The following is a 25,718-nucleotide window of genomic DNA, read 5'->3' as shown; positions in this document are numbered from 1 at the left end:
CGATTCCTCAAAAATGGTATCGTTTTCACGAGTCGTGATAATCGAATCGCAGGTGGTGGGGGCGGCTTAAGAGCATATGTCGCTCTCATTGGCTGAGCGAATGACAGGGGCGAGTACATTTCCTTCGCCGATGCTGCTGCGTGTTGTCACTGGCAAGCAGTTTAGATATCGTAAAAGAAAATTGTCCAGGGCAGAGCGCAATAACAAATCAGCATTCTACGGCGTCACGCTAAGCAAGATCTGCCTGTAACGGACACAGCATCTGTGCACACAACTGATTTCATCGCTCCATTTTCTCAGCAAATGTCCTCATTCCTTCAACTGCCACTTCCATTATTATCTTGGCCATCGTCCCATAAATCCTTTCTCGCCACGTGCCCCTTCCCGTTATGCCATTCCAAGAAGAAGAGTAGCAGGCCATTATGCGTCGGCATCTTGGCATAAATTCGAATTGAGCAACACATTGCAATATCGCCCGACGCTGCGAAAAGCTGGCAAGACGCTTCTGGAAAGTTTAGAGACTGGCCGAGGTTTTCAAGGGAAAAAAGTGGAGTAAAATACGACCCTCAAGACAGCCAGGGCTAGATATGAAATATTCCGGCAACACAGGTTATGTTTATACAGCAGAGACGTGGAGACTAGTGGCTGGCTCTTCACATTTTATCAAACTGTTAAAACAAAAAGTTAAGGGACCCATTACTCAGTTAACTTTTTTTATTAAACAAGATTTAGTCAATTACCATTTGCTTGCTCATTGTTAGGATGAATACAAACTGTACAAATCCTACCAGAATTTGTAGACAACTCACACACAGGATTAAAATGTATCACATTATTTTAATTTTGTAAAAAAAATTATTTATGAAGCACAATTTTAAAGCAAAAATATTCTACATTGTGACAGGTTCCATTCATTAAGTGACGAACTAAAATCTAAACATGCACCAAAGCACACTTGCAGATTAAGCAATGTTGGACAGTGATTTGCATTAAACTCACTGCTTTTTACACTTTCAGATAGATGTAATAGACAAATTCACTACATACACGTTGATCCAAATGTTTATTACGATTCACCGCATTGTCAGAAAGGTACAAAAAAACACTTAAAACATTCTACGTATGCTTTTGTACGACAGTTACTTGTAATGAAACCATGTGTGCCACTTTATGCAATCGTTAGTAAGTTGAATGCAGCGTGAAAACCGCTGAGAAACCAAAAACTCTGGGGCAGCAGGCAGTCTGTCTCTTGAACCGCCCCCAGCACTGGATTCTCGCACCCAGCACAGACGTTGCGATGTCACTCCCCCTTGTGACTGCGCTTGCTCTTTCTCTTGGACCTGCAGCGCCACACACACAACGCGCATCACTGTAGCAAAACGGCTGGTGAAAGTACTTTGACGTTTAATTTTCAGACTTGACGGTGTCACACAGCACATGAGAAAAGGCCTCACCGATCTGGTGAGCGCGAGTGGCTACGGTGGCGGTGGCTGCGATGTTGACCTGGCATAGGAACAACGGAACAAACAATATAAGTGGAGTCATATCAGACCAAAAGTGCAGCGATTGTAATGTGTTTATGGCAACATTATTACATTATTGTAGGTGTTCCTTAATAATAATAAACCTGGCCAAGTGGATCAGCGGTAGACAGAGTGGCTCGCAATCGGAAGGTTAAGTTCAAATAAATACCACTATGTGGCAAAATGAATGGTGGTTGTTGTCCTGTGGATAATGTCAGCTGCAGGATATAAAACATTACTTCTTCTGAATCTCTCAAGGCTCAGTATTCACCATTATTTGACAGCGCTACCATCATTAACATACACTACAATAATGTATTCAATTTGTCAATGGAAAAAAAACAAGTAATTACTATTATTTGTTTCTTTCGGTTAAGTCACGTCTAAAGATAAAATAATAAATTAAATTAAATAATAGAATACGACGTTTCGATTGCAACACAAGCAATCATCATCAGGTATAATGAAATAGCGACATAAAATCTAACCAGAAAACTATAGACAGACATATTAGCAGACAGATATCACCAAGATACATAGAGAGAGCCACACAGGTAACAGAGAGAGGTGGTCGTCTCTGTGGGGTGACCTTAAATAGACAGAGGAGGGCGGACGCAGACAGAGGGAGGGGGGTTAGAGAAAAAATTAGCATATCAATGAGTGGACAACAAAACGTGGTGCTGCAAGTGCGATGACACGGCAAGCAAGCCTGAAAATCAGGAGAAGGACACACTAAAATTAAATAACCTAGTAAAATATCGAAATGTAATGTAATACAACACAGAGGGTCGGTCAACACACAATTAACGCATAGCCTGGTTGATTACGTATTTCAAAGATTGCTAAGTTAGAATTTAAGTGTGAACATTCCAAAGAAAGGACACAGGCAGAGAGAGCAAGTAGTCAGAGAGAGAAAAAAAGAAGATAAGTTTAAAACTTCCCCGTAGAAGTGGTTCAATCTTAATTTATTAGAACTTTCGTGACTGCAGGAATTATTATTTGTTTCTTTCGGTTAAGTCACGTCTAAAGATAAAATAATAAATTAAATTAAATAATAGAATACGACGTTTCGATTGCAACACAAGCAATCATCATCAGGTATAATGAAATAGCGACATAAAATCTAACCAGAAAACTATAGACAGACATATTAGCAGACAGATATCACCAAGATACATAGAGAGAGCAACACAGGTAACAGAGAGAGGTGGTCGTCTCTGTGGGGTGACCTTAAATAGACAGAGGAGGGCGGACGCAGAGAGAGGGAGGGGGGTTAGAGAAAAAATTAGCATATCAATGAGTGGACAACAAAACGTGGTACTGCAAGTGCGATGACACGGCAAGCAAGCCTGAAAATCAGGAGGACACACTAAAATTAAATAACCTAGTAAAATATCGAAATGTAATGTAATACAACACAGAGGGTCGGTCAACACACAATTAACGCATAGCCTGGTTGATTACGTATTTCAAAGATTGCTAAGTTAGAATTTAAGTGTGAACATTCCAAAGAAAGGACACAGGCAGAGAGAGCAAGTAGTCAGAGAGAGAGAAAAAAAGAAGATAAGTTTAAAACTTCCCCGTAGAAGTGGTTCAATCTTAATTTTTTAGAACTTTCGTGACTGCAGGAATTATTATTTGTTTCTTTCGGTTAAGTCACGTCTAAAGATAAAATAATAAATTAAATTAAATAATAGAATACGACGTTTCGATTGCAACACAAGCAATCATCATCAGGTATAATGAAATAGCGACATAAAATCTAACCAGAAAACTATAGACAGACATATTAGCAGACAGATATCACCAAGATACATAGAGAGAGCAACACAGGTAACAGAGAGAGGTGGTCGTCTCTGTGGGGTGACCTTAAATAGACAGAGGAGGGCGGACGCAGAGAGAGGGAGGGGGGTTAGAGAAAAAATTAGCATATCAATGAGTGGACAACAAAACGTGGTGCTGCAAGTGCGATGACACGGCAAGCAAGCCTGAAAATCAGGAGAAGGACACACTAAAATTAAATAACCTAGTAAAATATCGAAATGTAATGTAATACAACACAGAGGGTCGGTCAACACACAATTAACGCATAGCCTGGTTGATTACGTATTTCAAAGATTGCTAAGTTAGAATTTAAGTGTGAACATTCCAAAGAAAGGACACAGGCAGAGAGAGCAAGTAGTCAGAGAGAGAGAAAAAAAGAAGATAAGTTTAAAACTTCCCCGTAGAAGTGGTTCAATCTTAATTTTTTAGAACTTTCGTGACTGCAGGAATTATTATTTGTTTCTTTCGGTTAAGTCACGTCTAAAGATAAAATAATAAATTAAATTAAATAATAGAATACGACGTTTCGATTGCAACACAAGCAATCATCATCAGGTATAATGAAATAGCGACATAAAATCTAACCAGAAAACTATAGACAGACATATTAGCAGACAGATATCACCAAGATACATAGAGAGAGCAACACAGGTAACAGAGAGAGGTGGTCGTCTCTGTGGGGTGACCTTAAATAGACACAGAGGAGGGCGGACGCAGAGAGAGGGAGGGGGGTTAGAGAAATAATAATTCCTGCAGTCACGAAAGTTCTAAAAAATTAAGATTGAACCACTTCTACGGGGAAGTTTTAAACTTATCTTCTTTTTTTCTCTCTCTCTGACTACTTGCTCTCTCTGCCTGTGTCCTTTCTTTGGAATGTTCACACTTAAATTCTAACTTAGCAATCTTTGAAATACGTAATCAACCAGGCTATGCGTTAATTGTGTGTTGACCGACCCTCTGTGTTGTATTACATTACATTTCGATATTTTACTAGGTTATTTAATTTTAGTGTGTCCTTCTCCTGATTTTCAGGCTTGCTTGCCGTGTCATCGCACTTGCAGCACCACGTTTTGTTGTCCACTCATTGATATGCTAATTTTTTCTCTAACCCCCCTCCCTCTCTCTGCGTCCGCCCTCCTCTGTCTATTTAAGGTCACCCCACAGAGACGACCACCTCTCTCTGTTACCTGTGTTGCTCTCTCTATGTATCTTGGTGATATCTGTCTGCTAATATGTCTGTCTATAGTTTTCTGGTTAGATTTTATGTCGCTATTTCATTATACCTGATGATGATTGCTTGTGTTGCAATCGAAACGTCGTATTCTATTATTTAATTTAATTTATTATTTTATCTTTAGACGTGACTTAACCGAAAGAAACAAATAATAATTCCTGCAGTCACGAAAGTTCTAAAAAATTAAAAAATTAAGTAATTACTAGTGTTATTTCTTCCGCTTGTTTACACACAAAAGCCTCACCGAGTCTCAATACGATTTTTCATGAGGGCCCTCTGCTCAGTTTTCACGGTAGGGGGCAACAATCTCTGGGTTTTTACCAATCGAGTAGTTTGCCTTGTTATTTTAAAATTTGGACCGTGACACCGGCACTCTTCTTATAATCATATCCCGGGAAGTTTAACTTAACGTAAATGTCAGGGCAACGACATTTCAAAGGCTTCCAAAAAAACTGATATTTACAAGCAACAACTGCCAGACCCACACACACACATGCGTGATGTGGCCACTAATCAAAGAGTGTGTGCGCGCGAGGAGTGGTGCGAGTGGGGGCGGACGAACCGGGCGACTTTGACCGGTGACGCCGTTCCCTCTCACGCGATCGGTGCCGCCGGGGGGGGCTCTTGCTGCGGTGCCGTTCGCGCCGGGGGGACAAACTGCGGGGACGGCACGGGAACAAATCCGCTTCACCGTCATCGCAACAACAACAAAACCACGCAGCAGCCTGCTCTCCTGATCCCGCTTTTCACTCAAGATCAACGTACGTCATCGTGGCCAAAGCTGTGGATGCCACCACACCCCACTGCGACAAATACCTCATTGCAGACTCCACACAGAAGCTCCCTTGCTTCGATCGTCCACGAACCATATGGGCTACAACCCTAAACCTAATACGCACAAACCATGGCAGATGCAGATACTTGATGCACACGTGTAACATGTTAAACTCTCCGGTGTGCGACTGTGGTCGCACAGAACAAAACCATGGAACATAGAACTACTCTGGTCGATTCACAAATACGGAGGAGGGAGCATCACAGTCATGATCCTCTCCGCTACTCCTGACAATTATCTGGCTTAACCACCTCAATGTAAAATTATAGTTGTTGCGCTACATCAACATCAACCATACCAAGAAGACCTCATTGCGAATGCTTTCTACCCTCCACCAGATCCCTCACCTGCTGCACAGTAGATACAGTGACCTCCACGATAGTAATAATTCAAATAATAATTATTGCATTTAGAATGCACCCATAACGGAACAAAACATCCCAGAAAGCAGCGTTTTAGCCTCGGGAACCAGCTAATGGCAGCTTGTCCCTGTGCAACTCGACACGTAACCTGAAAGCGGGATTAAGCCTGTCAGTAGGGGGCCATGATTTCCGTGTTGCCAATTCAGTAATCTTCAGTGTGATTGTCGAATTTGGAAAATTTCAACCGTTACGGCAGCACACAATGGTCTATTTTAGAATGGCATCACGTGATCTTAAAGATCTACTGTGAAGTATACGACGTGAAATATTTTTACGGTTAAAGCATACCGCAGTATTAACCTGGGCAGTCTGCCAGATTCGAACAGCGTTAGCTCTGCAACAAGCGGAGAATGCGCTCCCGCTGGATCACCGCCCCAGATCTGCTCTAACAGTCTCTCCCACCATCTGACCTTAGGTCTTCTCTCTCCCTTGGTTACCGGACTCATGGAGACCGCTCTACTCCCTGTCTCCAGTAATCGGGCCTCCACATGCTACCTCTCGCGCTACACGCAGTCATGAGACCACGGGAAGCAGACACATCACCAAGCAGCAGCCCACACAGAGACGTACCTTCTCCTCTTTGGTGATCTGCTCCGTCTGAAATCAAACAAAAATACACATCGTACTCTGTGTAAGCACTCATGCAAATGCAATTCCACACAATCCCAACATCTGCTCTGATGAGCAACAAGCCACGAATGCACCACATATGGATATTTCATGAATCGATACACCAAGGACACACAGCCATAGTTCTGAGCTCTCACCAGTATTTTTGAAGAATAGAAATTGAGGGTACACTTTCTGCTATAACATACTACCTTCTATGATTCAGAAACATCATGGTCATGATGTAAAATATAGCATGTAGAGATGCGTGCTATAAATAACATTCAATCGACACACACAGCAAACATGAAATGGCATGTATACACCCACACCCAACACACAAGACACCCACACATACCCTAACTACAGACACGCATACGCATTGAAAACACAATGACACGTGTAGTGTAATAGCGCCGGCTGGTGGCTAACGGCGGCAACTGTAGTGGACAGACAGTTCATAAACCGATGAGCGTGTACACGGCTGTGTTGGCAGTGAGAGTGGCCCATGTGGGTCTGTATTTGAGTGAGAGTGGCCTTTGTGGGTCTGTATTTGAGTGAGAGTGGCCTATGTGGATCTGTATTGGAGTGAGAGTGGCCTATGTTGGTCTGTATTTGAGCGAGCATGTACCTATATGGGTCTGTATTAGAGAGAGCGTGTGGCCTGTTTGGGTGTGCAGAGTAGGGGCAGCACGCGACCTGCGTGGAGGGGTCTTGCTGCGGCGGAACCGCGGCGAGGGCGTGCGTCGTGGCCGCTCGGCGTCGCGGTGTTTCCGGCGCTCCACGTCTTGCAGCGGGGCCACCTCCACCTGCCACACGTCGGAGTGAGCGTCAACGCCTCGGTGCAACCCGCCAAGCAGCTAGCTCGGCGCTGCAGCGAGCAGCGAGCAATCCGAAGTTTTGCGATGTCAAATCCTTGGTTTGGGGGTTGACTCATAATCCTTCAAGAGTTGATAGCACGTATTATTGTGCTTGTTTACCCAGGAAAGCCTCACGGAGGGTCGTCACAAGTTTGCGTAGGGTCGTGTTGCTGCTGTGTGTTTTCCCAATTGAAAAATTTGCAAGTAAATTTCATAATTGGGATGTTTGGACAATACCAGTTACATTGTGGATTTCTTTAGCTATAGGAGGAAACTAGAGAACCCGGAGGAATCCCATGCAGAACACGGGGGGGGGGGGGGTGGGGAGAGACCAGACAAACTCCACGCAGTCGTCATGAATGTTCTGCCTGTGCTAGGGTTTTTTCGTGTGTGTGTGCTGCAGTGTGTAGTGCAGTGAGCGGGGCACACCCTCTTAGCTTCATGGTGGTCTTCATCATCTTCATCTTCATCACTAGATTCTCCTCCATCCAGATCCTCTTCCAGGGCGCTCACCCGCACCTCCAGCTCCTCCACCACCTCCAGCACAAACCGCTTCTGTACCACCACCACCACCACAAGAGAAATGCATTGAAGAAATAAGGTGAAATAAGTCTACATTAAAGAGCAGCAGTACGCACAGGTAAGTTGAGAAGCAGGCTACAGTCTAGATTATAGACTGCCAGTACGCCGACTCAATGACATATGCATTGCTACAGTCGACATAAAAAACTGGCAATACGGTCAGCAGCTGAAAAAGCAGGATACAGTCGACATGAATGGCTGGGCAGTACACTGAGTGAGGTAAAAATGCAGGCAACTGATTATAGACTGGCATATACTCATAATGGGCAAAAATTAAATTAGCAGTGTAGATAATAGAGTCCGAGTGCACGGACATTAACAGCAGGCAGCTGGCCACAGCACAGACTGGCAGTACACCGTCACAGCATCATAAAAACACACCTAAAAAGGGAAATATTTTTTAGCAACCTAATAATGGAATATTCGTTTCATAATAGTAAACAATGAACCTGAGTTCTTAGCAAAAGATTAAATAAAATTGTACTTTACATTGCCGTGGTGAGGCCTAGTCCCGTGCAGAGCCTGCTGTTTCGCCTAGATTTCCCAGCCGGAGGAGGTGACACATTGCCAGGCTGGGGGCTGGGCCGCTCTCCCCACCCGCGCTGCATTAATGCTATGGAAGTGCTATAATATTAATATCTACGGACTTTATATCAGTAACTGCATGCATTGGGTTGGGGGGGGGGACATAAGACTGTGAAGAATGAACCTCAGCGTTGTGTGTATATTTTTTAAGCATTGTTAACGCGAATGAAATTTTTTAGCGATCATGTGTGCGTTGCTAGGGGAAACTCCTGTCAGCGTTTCGCGCATGCGCAATTGCGTGCTTTGTCCCGAGGCGGGCGGCAAAACTACATAAATAAATAACTAAAAATCGCACAAAATTGCTAATGAAACTAATTTTAAGGTGACGGACGTGAAAAGGAATAGCGCTTGCCAACCGCGGGGCTTACGGCGTGGTACCTGGCAATTTTTTTACGTAAACCCCGCCGTTTTTTGAGAGCCAAATCCCTCGCAAGCACGTGAACACACAGACAGATAGACAGACAGACAAAAATTGACATTTATATATAGGAAGATGACAACAAGCATACAAATCTACCACACACAATGCCAAGAGTAGGTATTTAATGTTTTCCTTACAAGGGCAGTGATGATGCAACACTCTCCGGTCATTCTCTTTGGTTTTTTCGGTAAAGTCACGTAGGTAAAGCAATTAATAAAATAAAATAAATGAAAACTAAATTAAATCACGACGTTTCGGAGGCAACACAAGCCTCCCTCATTAGGTGTAAAAAGGCACAGCAAAATAACTGTAGCGAGAGTTATTTGTGAGGAGACATTTTTATATATTTTATTAATTGTTTTACCCTACGTGACTTTACCGAAAAAAACTAAGAGTATGAATCCTTGCAGTCACGAAAGCTTCAAATCTAGATTCTCCGGTCACTCGCTCGCCGGCGGTAAGTTGCCTCCTTTTCACTCTTCTATTGCTACTACCATGGTTACTGTTCCCGTGTTTATAAAAAAAACAAATTGCATATAGCATGGGCCTTTTCTCATAGCAATGATGATGTTAATCTTAAAAAAAGTTGCTAAACATTCCACATGATCCTTTTTTTCTGAAAGGATAATTGGTGTCAAAATGCCATTGTTAACTGTTAATACCACAGTTAACAACGTGATAACTACCCTGAGGAAAACTCTGAACAGTTTGGAAGCATGTATAATTATTGCCTCATTGAGTTATTACATTTTGACTTAAAGCTTTCGTGACTGCAGGAATTCATACTTTGTGTCTTTTGGTAGTCGTGAGGAAAATCAGGCTCTCCGATCTTACATTTACATGCAAATTCCATCTCTAGCTTTGCCCACTTGGGTTGCACCCTTCTCAAACCTATATAACCTCTTGCTGCAGCAGCTCTCCCGCGAAATTTCTCCTGCCTCAGCAGTTCTCCTGCTGTATTGTTTCACCTGAAGACGATTGCTTGTGTTGCGATCGAAACGTCGTGATTTTTTATTATTTTTCTATCTACGTGACTTTACCGAAAGACCCAAACAGTATGAGTTATTACACCTTTATGTTTTCATATATAATTTTTAAGAATGTGAACATAACATAAAAAGGTCGAAGTGCAGCCCTGCAATTACCTGTGCCTTCCAGAGGATACTTTGGCCTACTCTTTCCAGACTGGGCAGACTTCTTGGGAGATTTCAAGTTTATTTTGTTTCACCAAATAAATACAAACATTAGATCAGCCTATTGACTTTCCAGACCAACATTATCGAGCAGTATTTATTAAGTAAGCAAACTCCGGACCAGCTTACACATTTTGGGTCTCATCAGCAGTAAGGCTTGCACAACAAAAGCTGTTGCATTACCAGATGTTATTCAGGTGAGAAATTGAAGCAAACAGGAAGAGACTCATTTGCAAGAGTGACCAGTGTCACCAAAATAACAAATGCAAAACAAATCAATGTACAGCAATGAAACATGAGGTAGGTGTACCCACACTTTACCCCACCACACAACCTGCCAATCAACGAGCGAGTGGGGGGGGTGTGGTTTAAGAAACTTTGCACAATTGTTTCCCTTTCCAGACAAGAGGACAGATAATCTGCAGTCAAAAATGCTAGGGACCAGGTCACTGAACTTCACATGCAATTTGCAAGACACTCGGAACACACAGCCGTCCTTACCTGCAGCCTGGGCAGAATAATGTCGCAAACCCGCTCCTCTCTCAGCAGCTCATCGATGAATTCATCCACATGGATCATTTCAAATTCTGTGGGAGCACAAACATGACAAGGTTACATCACAGGGTAGAGGCAGTGGTTCCCAACATGTGGTCCACACATTAAACAATGCCCATCTCTTGTTAACAGCCCTGAGCCAGTGGTGTCAATTCCACATTCGAACATTTATTAATGCTGCCATACAGAGCACACATTAAGCTGAAGTTGTAAATGTGGTGTGCCATATCTGAGATCTAGCACACATTTTTTTTTTTACCTACGTGACTTTACCGAAAAAACCTAAGAGTAAGTAGCACACAGTTCCTACCTCTCTCCACTTGATAGTTTTCATAGTAAAGTATTCAGGGCGACTGATGATCCAGTGCTTACGAATTCACTCCAGTCACTCGCTCACCGGGAGTCAGCCGCCTCCCTGTCACTCATTATTTTATCGCTACCACGGTTACTGTTCCCATGAACTTCACTTATTGATTCCTCCACCAATGTCGAGGACTCAATGGCCAATTTGTTTCATCAATACTGTGTTCAACTGCTGGACTGCAGGTCACAATGCTTCTTCTCTTTCTGCTTCTTACCATCCCACTGCTCCAATTTAGATTTCCCTCCCATCGTCTCTTTCCCCAGGTCTATAATCATCTTGGTAAAATACAACACGTTGACTTACAACTTTCAAAGTGCTAAACTTAACATGTAGGCTTTCATGACAAACATTATGATTTATCATTGATTTTTGTGTCAGATCGCTCCCTTGTGGGTGCACATTAAAGACATCACACCACCTATTTAAAGCCCAAGACTGGAGGACATTTTTTACAATTCTGGCGACTGATGATGCCGGTTGTAACTACCAGCGAAACATCCGTACCCAGTTGTTAAATGTTATGAAATCACTCTCTGACACTACCAATGTGCTGCTTTAAGCAGTAATAAACCGACACGTTTGTTCATGGCGTGACAACTTTTATTAATCGACTGCGTTGGGTGGAAGAGTACGACACACATTTTACTCACGTGGCGAACTGACCCAAAAAATGTATTATGAATTAAATACGCTGTTCCTGCTTCACGTTGGATTGACCACAAGTTGGAGAAACCCACCACCGCTCCGTGCCTGTCGTTTGATCTTCCTGTAATCGTTGTAGAGTGGCTCCAAATACTTGTAGCAGTCCATGGGGGTTCCAGTCAGCCGCATGTACATGGCTCCCAGAAGCCTCACATACCTGTGCGACACATTTAAATTTACAAATTATTTTAGGAAGCTTTTTTTATATAAACTGTTGCCGAGCACATGTTAAGCGGCCAGTAATAAACAGCACTTATTAAAGTTACAATAGATAAATAGTTAACACAGTTTCTTGAATTTAGCAAGGTTATTATTATTATTGTTGTAAGAGCTTAGGGGGGAGAGAAACGAAAGGGAGGAAATTGCAAGGTGGAGCAGTGCAAGGGGAATAAGCGGAAAGGCTAAGCGGTGAGAGGACACGACGTTTAGACTTTGTTCTTTCGTCGATAAACTAAGTCGAGCAATGTTTCCAAATGTGCAGCGAGGCGCAAAAAATGCACTTCAAGATCAATATTGTCATCATGGCCAATGCCGCTGATGCCACCACACCCACCACCCTCCGCCAGATCCTACAGCTGCTGCTAGATCTTCCCTGACAGCCTCCCGCTATATGGTCTTAGACAAGGGAAAGATCCCCCATATAGCCTTAACAGACTGTTGGGGCAAGTGATGTTAGCGAGCACCTCTTAAGGCCGGCACGGGACACGTGGGGGTAGATGGCTAGCACCACGCCCGGCCGCCTTTGCCTCCCCAGTGGGCGATGTTTACACACTGCATCAGGTACTCATTTTAGACTGAGTCGACCTATGGGAGGCCCAGGACGGGGTCAGATAATTGTCACTGCCGTTGTTGGTCGAGAGCGGGAATCGAACTCGGCTCGCCGGGTTTTTAGCGCAGCGCGCTAACCGCTAATCTGGTCTTGGACCACATAGATAACCAACATGGAGACCCATAGACTCACACAGAGACCTCAGATCTGCCCCGAGTCTCCCACCATCTGCTCTTATGGCTCCTCGCTACACGGTTAACTTGTTGCGATGTCTCACTTGAAGTCCTCGTTTCGGATGAACTCAACCACGATGTCTTTCTCTGGCTGGATCTGCAACATCTTGAGCACCAGGCACAGAAAGGGAGTGGGCTTGATGTTTCCCCCGTACACTCCGCCCACGAAACGCAGCTCCATCGCCTTGTCCACCACCAGCTCGGCTGCCGGGACACACGCGGAGGCGCAACCAGGGTGAATACACGCAGCAGAAACACAACACACGCACACAGAGCAACGATGCCTCAACAACCTGTTGGGGGCGAATGCTGTTGGCGAGCACCTTTCAAGGCCGGCACGGCACACGAGGGGGTGGGTGGCCAGCACCACGGCCCGGCCGCCTTTGTCTCCCCACTCAGCGGGGATATTTACAAATCGCACCTGCTACAGTACTCATTTAAGGCCGAGTCGATCGAGGGGTGAGGTCCAGGACCGGTTCATTTTTATTCGTCACCCTATGTTGGGCCCTAAGCGACGTTTCGCCAGTGCGCAAAGTTCGTAACGCACCCAACGCACAGAGGCAGCCAGGCACCCAGGCACAGAGGCACCCAGGCACAGAGGCACCCAGGCACAGAGGCACCCAGGCACAGAGGCACCCAGGCACAGAGGCACCCAGGCACAGAGGCACCCAGGCACAGAGGCACCCAGGCACAGAGGCACCCAGGCACAGAGGCACCCAGGCACAGAGGCACCCAGGCACAGAGGCACAGAGGCACCCAGGCACAGAGGCACCCAGGCACCGAGGCACCCAGGCACAGAGGCACCCAGGCACAGAGGCACCCAGGCACAGAGGCACCCAGGCACAGAGGCACAGAGGCACCGAGGCACCGAGGCACCGAGGCACCCAGGCACAGAGGCACCCAGGCACCGAGGCACCCAGGCACAGAGGCACCCAGGCACAGAGGCACCCAGGCACAGAGGCACCCAGGCACAGAGGCACCCAGGCACAGAGGCACAGAGGCACCCAGGCACAGAGGCACCCAGGCACCGAGGCACCCAGGCACAGAGGCACCCAGGCACAGAGGCACCCAGGCACAGAGGCACCCAGGCACAGAGGCACCCAGGCACAGAGGCACCCAGGCACCGAGGCACCCAGGCACCGAGGCACCCAGGCACAGAGGCACCCAGGCACAGAGGCACCCAGGCACAGAGGCACCCAGGCACAGAGGCACCCAGGCACAGAGGCACCCAGGCACAGAGGCACCCAGGCACAGAGGCACCCAGGCACAGAGGCACCCAGGCACAGAGGCACCCAGGCACAGAGGCACCCAGGCACAGAGGCACCCAGGCACAGAGGCACCCAGGCACAGAGGCACCCAGGCACAGAGGCACCCAGGCACAGAGGCACCCAGGCACAGAGGCACCCAGGCACAGAGGCACCCAGGCACAGAGGCACCCAGGCACAGAGGCACCCAGGCACAGAGGCACCCAGGCACAGAGGCACCCAGGCACAGAGGCACCCAGGCACAGAGGCACCCAGGCACAGAGGCACCCAGGCACAGAGGCACCCAGGCACAGAGGCACCCAGGCACAGAGGCACCCAGGCACAGAGGCACCCAGGCACAGAGGCACCCAGGCACAGAGGCACCCAGGCACAGAGGCACCCAGGCACAGAGGCACCCAGGCACAGAGGCACCCAGGCACAGAGGCACCCAGGCACAGAGGCACCCAGGCACAGAGGCACCCAGGCACAGAGGCACCCAGGCACAGAGGCACCCAGGCACAGAGGCACCCAGGCACCGAGGCACCCAGGCACAGAGGCACCCAGGCACAGAGGCACCCAGGCACAGAGGCACCCAGGCACAGAGGCACCCAGGCACAGAGGCACCCAGGCACAGAGGCACCCAGGCACAGAGGCACCCAGGCACAGAGGCACCCAGGCACAGAGGCACCCAGGCACAGAGGCACCCAGGCACAGAGGCACCCAGGCACAGAGGCACCCAGGCACAGAGGCACCCAGGCACAGAGGCACCCAGGCACAGAGGCACCCAGGCACAGAGGCACCCAGGCACAGAGGCACCCAGGCACAGAGGCACCCAGGCACAGAGGCACCCAGGCACAGAGGCACCCAGGCACAGAGGCACCCAGGCACAGAGGCACCCAGGCACAGAGGCACCCAGGCACAGAGGCACCCAGGCACAGAGGCACCCAGGCACAGAGGCACCCAGGCACAGAGGCACCCAGGCACAGAGGCACCCAGGCACAGAGGCACCCAGGCACAGAGGCACCCAGGCACAGAGGCACAGAGGCCGCCGCCGCGTGTCGCCATTGCAACTCCGCAGGCGGCGTCGGGGCGCGCGCGGAAGGAGCGAGGCTCCGGCTACGGTCAAACGCGCGCCGCGCTCCTCACCCGTGAGCGCGAAGCATTCCTCCTTCCAGTACTTGGACTCGTAGATGCGCGTGCGGATGATCTTCTCCACCAGGTACTGCGGGTTGGTGCCGCGGATGCTGTGCGCGTCCTTAACCGTCCGGTTCGCCATCGCCGCCTCGAGCCGGAAGCGGCCGCCTCTGACCCCGGCGGCTGCGCCGACGACCCCGGAAGGGATTTGTGGATGGGATTGTCACGCGCACGTGCCGACCACGTGGGGGCCGCGTTCCGCTATGGCAACGCTCAGCTGTGGTCTGGGGACGTTGCAACCAATAAATTGTGGACTGTAGCCGCCGCGTTGGGTCGGTGAAAAACGACTGCGCGCTTAATGGAGACGCCCACGCGTTGGGATGTGATCATGGCCTAAGCTCGTTGATGCCACCATCGCACTCCATTTCCAACGCGTTATACCCTCCGTCAATCCCCGCAGCTGCGAGTGCTGCTGCACAACAGCGAGTGCTGCTGCACAACAGCGACCTCAGATCTGCCTACCAGTCTCCCGCCATCTGGCCTTGTCTTCTCTTCCCCTTGGTCGCTGGAGAACACTCGATCCAATACAGGACCTATGTCCGCAGTCCCCTTCCCCGCCTTCGCTATCACAGGATTTGTTTTTGTCCTTCCACTGGCTCAATACCTTAAGAGACGTCGTTCGGTGCTCAAAAGTATTTGGAAACGTTAACTTTATTTTCACAACTGTGAAACATTACATCTCTTGAACATTTACTGAAACTGGTAATACGATCAGAGGATTAAATATACAACACCAACCGTGAAATGTTTTTATTAGATAACCTACATTGTTAAAACATTAACATACTTATACAAGTTGTATTGCAGGCAAGGAAATTACTGTTATGATGAAGACAATCCGTTAATAATATAATAATATAAGTGATGCAATTTTACGAGAACACCTCGGTCAGACGTTTCATAACCAATTTACCAACTCAGAAAATCCCACTAAATATATTCAGAAAGTTCTTCATAGCGTCCTCGTCATCCTCCTTTTGTTGTACACTAAAATGTTGAACAATAACGACAAGCATTACAATAAGTGTGTCAATTTAAAATAATCCTCACAGTAGGCCATATTATTCACTGACTATACTTGTTAACCCAGGAAAGCATCAGTCAAAAATTATATTAGCCCATAGGGGGCGACAAATGCTAATAATACAGTAAAGGTTTTTGTTTTGGTTAGATCGCATAAATGTGTCGTTAACCCACCACCACCCGACACAGCAAATTAGTAAGGTTTGTCACGTAAACAAGACGTGCCAATTAGTTCATACTTCAGCCCATCGGTGTGTTGCAGAGTAAATGCACGAATCTGGCTGTCCGCCTGATGAAGCTAGTTGTAACCACTGGCGTAGATTGTAAATGTTGTGGATTTGCTCTCCAACACATCGGCGTGCTGTACTAGTAACGAATTGGCATTTATATTTATGCGATCTAACCCAAAAAAAACCTATATTATGGATAAATGCACATTTACAATTTGAGTACTGTGATGTTTCGCTGGTAATGACACCCAGCTTCATGACTACTTGTGAGGGTTGCTCATTTTTAATATAGGAGAGTGGGTTGTTCTGATCCATTTTCTGTCCCATGCAATTCTCTCAATATTTTTTATAGGACACCAATGTAGATTCTTTAAACGTGCTCTACGACGACAGAAAGGACAATAACCCGATATAGAATACAATAAATCTTAACATTTGGAATGTATAAACTATGCCTTGATTCCTTTTGCACTATTGACACACTATGCACCAGGACGCGAACCAACTGTGGCGGATGACAATTTCTTGACAACCAAATACACTATAAAGATTCAATTAACTCCCTATTATACACTCGTATAACAGCACCGTCGCTAATTCGTTTTTTTCTTACCCCCGTAGGAAATCCAACCTTTCAATATACGGCGTACAACAGTACAGTACTGTCATTTGCAAATTTGACTCCAGCACACAATGGCCAACTCATCTATTTATAATCCTCTTCGAAGCAGACGGCGTGTCGTATTTAGCAGTTAATAGACCTACAGTAATATCCAGGACAACCTGCTAGATTCTAACTCCGGTACCTTTACAACAAGCGGGAAAAAAGCACTACCTCTGGGGCAGGTACTGTATGCGAACGTTAAATCAGTCCCTCCAGAAAAACGCGGAGTTTTTTGGTGATTGTTGCGGGCAAAAATCGTTGATTATGCGGCACGTTTTCTTAAAAAATGCGATGGAATATGCGGGATATTTATGCAATTTTATGCGATTAAATTGCGGGAACTTGCAAAAATTGCGGGAACTTGCAAAAACTGCGGTTTGATGAAAAAGAGAAAAAAAGTGATTCCCCCAACACCCTATTCACTAGGCTACTACTTTAATGTAAAGAGTCATTTCTTATTACTTCCTATGATAAGCAAGCATACTACATCACAGAAAGTGCTGGGAATATTTAAGTTCTCATCTTGTTTTATTTCAGACCTTAACAAACAGATGGCTCAAACTTACAAAACATTGAGTCGAACAAGTTCTGTAGCTTTACAAAATGAATATGCTACAACTTCTGTAAAAATGAATAAATAAAATATTAAAAAATAAAATGTGTGCTTCCTGTTTTACAGAGGTAGCTATACAAAACAGACATCTTCTGTTAAAATAAGTTTTTTCAGTGCACAGTAACGTAAGCAATACAGTAACAGTACAGTCTTACAGTAATGTAAATTTACATACTACTAACAAAAAAGTGCAATCTTACAACTGTAAAGTTGCATAAACTCTTCATCATGGTTTCATTGGCATCGCGGGGTTTGCAGCTTTTCAATGATGTCGCGTAATGAGTGACGTCACTTCATAACGTTCCCATGGCAACAGGGGAAATGGCTGCGCTTGTGTGAAGTAAACGCAACATTTTTCAACTTTCTGCTAAGATATATGTGACTTTTTGCAACGAAAATGCGGGGATTATGAAATCATGCAAGCCCGCATATTTTGCGCGCGGAAATCTGCAATTTATGCGGCGAAAGTGCGGCGTATTTGAAAAAACGTGCCCCCCGCATAAATATGCGGACTTTGGCTGATTTTGCATGGAATCATGCGATCGCATAATCGCGTTTTTCTGGAGGGACTGTTAAATACGATACTACACTCGTGTTTTTGGCCCGTTTTTGAAAGCACTGGTTTTTCTCACCAAGTGGAGCTTGGAGAAAAAAACATGCGACTTTTGGAATCACCGTAGGATTTCTCACTGCATGCCACCTGAGATGTAAAAAGAGAGTAAGAACTTAAACATCGTCCTCCAATCACAATCATGTCAAAAACAATACTTCTCCAAGCAAGGGAAGAAGCAAAAAGAGAGTTGTTGTGGTCAGTGGATGAAGAGCGTGGATGAGATGAAAGTCTGGTAAACCGAGTTCTCAACATGTGTTTAGAAATCAATGGGTGAGGCTCAAGCGAAGAGTAATCATAGCAGATCAATATTAAGTGATAAGGAGGTAACTGTCGTTAAATTCTATAAATAATTATAATTTCAATGCTCTATTTGGAACTAAACCTTAAACCACACGTGCGATCATGGTTCATCATATTCTTACCAAACGTCCATATTAAATGTAGAATTTACATTTGTATGTGAAGTCTGTGATGCAATTTTACCTGCTCAGGATTTGTCAGCAGAGGTTGATTGGCTTGTGCGACACAGGGGGGAACAGCTTGCTCACATTGCTCCTGGCGATTCCACTGCACATCCAGTCCTGACCATCTGTCATAAGATCTCTTCCTATGGTTGTCATCCCTCTTGTCGACTCTGCACAACCAGAATGTGGCTTATTTAGTAATTCTTTCGGTAAAGTCACGTATATAGAAATAAAATAAAAATAGATCACAATCTGATCTATTTTCATTTTATTACACGCTTTTATTTAACTCACTGTCTGTTGTTGTCGTTGTATCCTCAAATCTTGTAACTCAATTTTTACCCACTTCCCAATGTGGTATCGACTGCAAACTTGGTATACTTATGTCATACTGATGACAATACTATATTCTATCATAAAAACATAAACATATTTTAAAACATAGTTTTTTATATGTTATGTTTCGGCTTGGCGCTAATTGTCCACGGTAAACTGACGTTGGCAGTAAATGACCACGGTCCCTTATGTTATGGCAAGCTTCGGGGCCACTTCCTGGAGTCGTGGAGTTCTTCCATTACAAGTACGGTACATTTCATTAAAGGCGTGTTTAAAAAAAAAAGAGTGTTTTTTTATATTAATTACTTTAATTTTATTTCTACATACGTGACTTTACCGAAAGAACCAATGAGTATTGTATTCCTCTCTTAAGGATCAAGCTCTTTAATTTTCCAGGAAAACCTCACTGACTCCTAAGACTATTTCCAGAAGATTTTGGTTTGGAATGTTTGGCCATTTCCATTCATGAGAAAATTAGTATGTTGGAGAAAACTGGTAAACTCTGAGAAACCCAGATCATAGTCCAAGCTATCAACAGCTGGAAAGCCCCGATGATCACCCATTGAATGCTTAACCAGACTTAACTGATTAGCTTTGGACTGGTAAGACCTGGTGCATTTTGGATGATTTCGCTGAATAACGTTTGCATGTAGAATGTGTGTTGTGTGAAAGGTGATTTGAGAGACACACCCGCTGTAGGCTTGATTTCGAAATGCTGGAACTGGAACATCAGTGACGCTCAAGGGAGATAGTGGTTTGGCCACTCCACTTGGTAACTCTCTGGACTCCGACATGTAATTCACACTCTTGTCATCAGCAAACACATCTGCATGCACCATGTTTCATCGAGTGATATTAAAAAAAACTTATTGCTGTATATTGTGCCATGTAAAATGTGTATCCCTATCCAGAGTGCATAAATATACAGGGCAGCTTAAAAGTCAGGGCACAAAGAGTTTTGAAACTTATTTTTACAAATCTCATCGGGTTATTTAATTTATTTTAACAAACGTTAAAACTGACTTCCATTGACATTAATGGATGCTTGAATTCTCTTATGAAATTCAATAAGGACTTTTTAGACTGCAGGTGTAATACTCTTTGGTTCTTTCGGTAAAGTCACATAGGTAGAAAAAAGAATAGACCACGACGTTTCGATCGCAACGCAAGCAATCGTCATCAGGCGGAAGAAAGAGGAGGCAAGCTGCTGATGCAGGCTGCTTGTAAAGGTTAGAGATAGGCGTAGCCCCAGAGTCATAAACGAAGTGGGGGGGCCTAGTGATGTTAAAGTGAGAAATGTGTAAATGTCCTGTGTAAATCTGATTAGCATGTCAATGTATACTCGCAGCACGCCGTCACATCGAGGACTTTACCGAAAGAACCAAAGAGTATGGATTCCTGCAGTCACGAAAGCTTCAAATCAAGATTGCAGGTGTAATCTTTGAACATTCATCAATTATTTTGTCTCAATTCAATTCGGGTTCTTTGTCGAGGTGACCTCTGGGGCAGAAGAAAAATAGGTATTAATAATGATAATAGATCAAATATTACCTTAAAGAATAAACAAAATGTTTAATGCCAGTGTTAAATTAAATTACCCTAACTTTTAGGCTACCCTGTATGTCGGAAACAGCTTAATATGCTTGGCATTGTACTTTTTAAAAATTTTATCTGGAAAATAAATCAAGAAATTATATTTCTATTGATTTAATCATCTATTATAATACATTCCCAAGTGAATAAATGTTTGCTCTTTTTATAGTCTGTGGCTCATTTTAAAGCTATCCGACAATGTGGCTCAGCACTAGATCGAGTGCTTGCAAATTGAGAGATTACGAATTTAAATCCTCATTTGGGGTTGACTGTCCATCAACCCTTCGTGATCTAGAAGTACCAGTTTGTGAGAAATTAATCAGTGGTTGTCCTATGGATAGAGTCTCCCCCTGCCATTGGAAAGGTGAATTCCCAACACTGGATCAGGGCTATAAACAGGAGTGTGCAACAATGCTCATTTGAGCAAGACATTTATTCTGACTTTTTTCACTACAGTATTTTAAACCTCCATCTTTTCTTATCTCCTTTAATTTGTTTCCAGGTTTGTACAATTAAAATGTAGGGTTACAAACATATAATTACAACAGTGCCATATTATTCTGTATCTCAAGGTGAAAAAAGAGCAAAATTACAATAAAATCAGGGTGGCCTTTGATATTCCAAGATTTTACACTTTGGAAGTGGAAGGGACAGATAGATAGACATGCAGGCATGAGTGAGAATGTCTCGTGGGACAGACACTCGACCAAAGGGCCCAGAAAGACATGCGTCGCTTATTTTTAAATAAAGCATTGCATTTAATTGTAGTCATTGTTTTAGGAGGTTAAGAGCTCAGACGACACGGAGTTATAAAAATGACAAGTGTAACATTTTAAGTTGAGCATATAGCTATTATCTACAGACATAACCAAATTACCCAACTGGCCTTGTGGCGACAGCAGCTCAGAAGGACCACTGCATCTGCAATAAGACATACACGTTTAAAATATCAAGCTTTGCCATGGCTATACAAGTACAATACACCTTAACACGGTATGACTCAGCATAATTAAAATGTATGAATCACTGTTGCATTTTTAATATTCAGCACACTTAATTTACTGTAAAACGTACCTGTCATCATGCGGTCCATACTGAGGCATAGGGGCGTAAGCAAACTTGGATAAATTCACTGTATTTCTCCCCTTTACAGAGCAAACCTATGAATGTACTCAACACAAGACACAACAGTATGCTCATAACGTGCTTAAGGTATATTGAGGGTTTACCATTATAGTACTAAACACAAATACAATCTGATATTTTCGTTTTGTATAAAATGACAATTATTATAAAATTGGCATGTTACTAATGAAAACAAGTCAATATGAGACAAGATATATAATGTTTGGGGTGTATATTAAATAATGCCACACTTAATCCTTATGCACTTTTAAATCTAGATTGAAAACTAATTTCTTTAGAACTGATTTTTGTGTTTAGTTTGTTGTACCTCCCCCGCACCTCCGATATGGCATGGTTGGCTACATATGGTGCGAAAGAACTTCAACATACATACAAATGCATTTCAGAATATTTCACAAAGCATGGGTGCTTATTGATACATGGGTGCTTATATATTTAAAATGTAGCAAAGGCTACATAGAAATGCATTCAGACAAAGGCTGTTGTAATCCGTAACCATCCCAAGAGTGGAAACCGAAACAGGCACACTCTCGCTCCCAGAGCCACTTCAACATGGAACAATGATCTTCCGCACACACTCGACTATGATTAAGACCCACTCGCACAATGTGCACAACTGTTACAGCTCGAGTGCATTCTTCACAGTGCAGCGGTGTGCACCACTGCATTATGTATTTATTTGTGTGTTGACAGGGTGCGATACTCACTATCAGTGCTAAATGTTTGCATACGTGTTTGCTACGTACATGTCAATTTACACCCTGAACACCCTTGAAAATTAGATGTTCCATCTATAGGGATTATCCAGATTGAATGTTATGATGAACAAGACAAAACGAGGTACAGTATCAACACAAGTGCAGTAACAGACGCGAAGGCTGTAAAGTGTGCTATGTTTAACTATAACATTTTCACTCATACCTTGAGTCTTTTGTGATTTGGAAAGCCAGTTAGACTTAAGGTCTTGCTTTTTCGTTCACTTACGAAGTCACGTACGTGAGCGCTCGGGGTCCTAGGCGTTAGCGGCATTGACCTGGCCATATTTCCTTTGCCTAGAAGTTAAAACGGCGCAACACAAGCGATTAGACCTGAGTAACAACACTGAATTTAACAGGTTCTTTTGCATTACGGATGGGCCGCTCACAGTTGGAAGGTTACAAGTTCAGAGCCGAGTGGGTGGTTGGCTCAGCCTACATTCACCAGTCAGTAAAATTGGTATCATATTGTGGGGAAGACAACAGACTGAGACTCCTGTGAATCAGACTCGCCCCCACCACAGGAATGTAGAATTAGCACCACTGGACCATAGCTGTCATTAGGAAATGAGTATCGCCTAAATGCTCATTTGAGCAGGAAAACAAAGACTATAAGAGTTATTTATTTATTATGCCTATGATACTTGCAACAAATTGTGCATGAGAGAATTATCGATGATTGATGAAAATTATATGCAAATGTGTCATTTTGGCTAACGTTGAAAATGAGACCACACAGACAGAATATACGAAACAGACCATAAAAATGAGACAGCAGAAACTTGACACAAATAATGCAGTCTTGAATTGAATCGTAACAAATCACATTATTTTACACATTCCATTACCAGCCTACAAAAAAATAAATACGCACACGGTACGCCTCCATGTCTGTCCCTCCACATAGACAAAGTATTTGTACACATCCCATTTGCCAAACCTCCATTCTGGGAATGCATAATTACAGCAAAATTTGTTTAATACAATAAAACGCTGCACCAGTTTTGCCATTCAGTGTCTCATCAGCAAAGTCAGATTTGCTTGAATCAATGCTGGTGAATGGCCAGAAGTGTATCGGTCCTCGTTTGATGCAACACGATATGATACACAACCCAAAATAATAATAGCTTATTATATTAATAACTTTGTAAATATGTTTTAATTATTTTGCAATACAAGCCTAGCAATCGTAATGAAGGTACTCACAACACTCGTGTCCACACATTTGTTTATTCTTACACTTATGAAGACAGCTTCTTTTGGAACCATCCGAGCCAGCAGAGTAACCTTAAAAAACAAATGAGAGCTCTGTGGAGAAGTTTTTCATTGTAAACCTATTTTATAACGACACATTACATATGATGTGACTAATACAATCAAATGCTGAATTTTAATGAACATTACTTTTATTTTAGGTCAAGCAAAGAGTTGAGATATGTAAACCACTATAGTGTGCAGAAGCATGTCTTAAAATGTTCCAAGGAGGGTGGGGGGCACTCCTGAGGTTTTAATTAGGTCCCTATAGTCATAAAAATACATATAGTTAATGTATTTTTTCTGAGAATAAAATATTAATTTCGGGGTCTCAAGGAATATGGGAGGGGGGTAGATCACCACTTTGTCAGTTTGGAACTCTCTAGCACAAAAGAGATTATCTTTGCAGGAAAATATAATGCACCACACTTAACGTCCCTTATGTATATTACTGCATACTGCCAAACATGAGCTGGTGGGAACAATTGCACAATTTAAGGATTATATCAGTGTTGTAGATATGAGATGCTGCATTCTAAATTGGTTCAATGGAATCAAATGCATACATCGAAATAAACCAATTCATCTAAAATGCATGTAGAAATGAGGCGATACAAACCATTGCCGGCTGCTTGTATTGCTGCTGAGACAAACGTCTTTGGTTTCTCGCAGGTAGTAGCATGCAGGGATTGGGCCTGCTGATGCCTCTCATTGCCGTAGAACCCAGAGGTGCGTGGGTTAGAGTAGGATGGTGTGAAGTTCTGATGGATGTCCATACCAACTGGGAAAAGCATTAAATCACATTTTTACCACTATAGCTTAATCATCTTCACCACTTATTTTTTTTCAGCTAAACACACGAGAGTGAGAAACCTTGCTGTTGCAATTGATCCTGAGCTCGTGTTCTCTTTCCAATATCAACTCTGGAGGGCCCATACCTCCATCTGCACATTTCCCACGTCCACCATTTCCTTACCCCAGCTGCCATCCATACCTTCACATCTCCTCACATCCTTAAACTCCAGATTATCCAAGATGCCCCTGACAGGCTTCTCGTCCACATCCGTAAACAAAACATCACCACAACTCAGATCCCTCCACTCTCCCAATGCAATCCCACATCAATTTTTAAATACTCACCATCTTAAAGATCCTTCATCGACTCGCCCATGCCTAAATCTCTCCCTCTCATCTCAATCTACTCCCCTCCACATACTCTTCACTCCAGCAACCAAGGGTTTCTGTCAAATTCCCCCTGTAAACCTTGGTTCACTGGGAAGTTGCTAACTCTCGTTTGCTGCCCCCATAATCTGGACCTCCCTCCTCCCAGTCATAAGTTATGTCGACTCCCTTTCCTTGTATAAATACAGCACCAAGAGCTTCCTTTTTCCTCTGCCTATGACTGACTGCCTCTATATATTTTTAGAAAATGTACCTTCTGTATATGTACGGTGTCTTGAGATGCTGTCGCATTTAGATGTTATACGAAACCACTTTGTATTGTAACCTTTGATAAATAACAAGTAAAATTGGACGAGAGGCTACATGGATGAAATAAAGTTTGTGTATAACATGTACAAGATTGCCACCTGTTCGGGAATTGACGTGTGTGCTCAGGTGGCAGGAATTTATTGTTACCTAGACCTGGTACCAGGATTGAGTTGACATTTATTCCAGAACACTGCACAGTTTCGTTAGACCTCGGCCAGGGGTCGGCAACCAAAATAACAAGAAGAGCCTTTTTTAATTCAATGCAAAACTCAATATTTCAAGAGCTGCCATGCATGTGAATACTGTATATACATACATACATTACGTCATGAAGCAGTCTGTAAAAAGCTGCATGTGGCTCCGAAGCCGCAGGTTGCTGACTCCTGA

The 25,718-nt window shown here is 44.1% G+C and overlaps 2 protein-coding genes across 2 annotated transcripts in view; both read right to left on the bottom strand.

Annotated features, from left to right (window-relative positions):
• Nucleotides 1-737: 737 nt before the first annotated feature.
• Nucleotides 738-15,285, bottom strand: PRPF38A (pre-mRNA processing factor 38A). The gene is made up of 10 exons (XM_078867508.1): nt 15,102-15,285; nt 12,756-12,915; nt 11,745-11,866; nt 10,590-10,675; nt 7,737-7,862; nt 7,147-7,256; nt 6,409-6,435; nt 5,144-5,238; nt 1,455-1,503; nt 738-1,340 (listed from the first exon to the last, which is right to left on the bottom strand). Exons 1-10 carry the CDS (start codon nt 15,229-15,231, stop codon nt 1,301-1,303), a joined length of 945 nt encoding a protein of 314 aa, XP_078723634.1. The 5' UTR covers nt 15,232-15,285; the 3' UTR covers nt 738-1,300.
• A 781-nt stretch (nt 15,286-16,066) lies between these two features.
• The window catches only part of HFM1 (helicase for meiosis 1), an 86,034-nt gene continuing 76,382 nt past the window's right edge, over nt 16,067-25,718 (bottom strand). Inside the window, 9 exon segments of the mRNA XM_078867835.1 lie at nt 16,067-16,136; nt 18,312-18,379; nt 18,776-18,926; nt 19,783-19,918; nt 21,563-21,606; nt 21,760-21,845; nt 22,753-22,883; nt 23,793-23,873; nt 24,460-24,621. Coding sequence (XP_078723961.1) covers nt 16,067-16,136; nt 18,312-18,379; nt 18,776-18,926; nt 19,783-19,918; nt 21,563-21,606; nt 21,760-21,845; nt 22,753-22,883; nt 23,793-23,873; nt 24,460-24,621 — 929 coding nt within the window.

The sequence above is a fragment of the Lampetra fluviatilis genome, chromosome 24 (genome assembly GCF_964198595.1).
Source record: "Lampetra fluviatilis chromosome 24, kcLamFluv1.1, whole genome shotgun sequence".
Taxonomy (NCBI): domain Eukaryota; kingdom Metazoa; phylum Chordata; class Hyperoartia; order Petromyzontiformes; family Petromyzontidae; genus Lampetra; species Lampetra fluviatilis.
The sequence above is the reverse complement of the archived record's forward strand: the minus strand, read 5'-3'. Positions and strand labels throughout refer to the sequence as shown.

Bases quoted from the DNA above. Each gene is read 5' to 3' on its own strand.
- PRPF38A (XM_078867508.1), bottom strand. From the start codon at position 15,231: ATGGCGAACCGGACGGTTAAGGACGCGCACAGCATCCGCGGCACCAAC. The intron at 10,676-11,744 runs GTGGGTTTCTCC...GTGCTCCCACAG, and splicing joins ACGACAGGCACGGAGCGGTG to AATTTGAAATGATCCATGTG. The intron at 7,257-7,736 runs GTGTGCCCCGCT...GACGTGTGGCAG, and splicing joins ACCACCATGAAGCTAAGAGG to GTGGAGGTGGCCCCGCTGCA.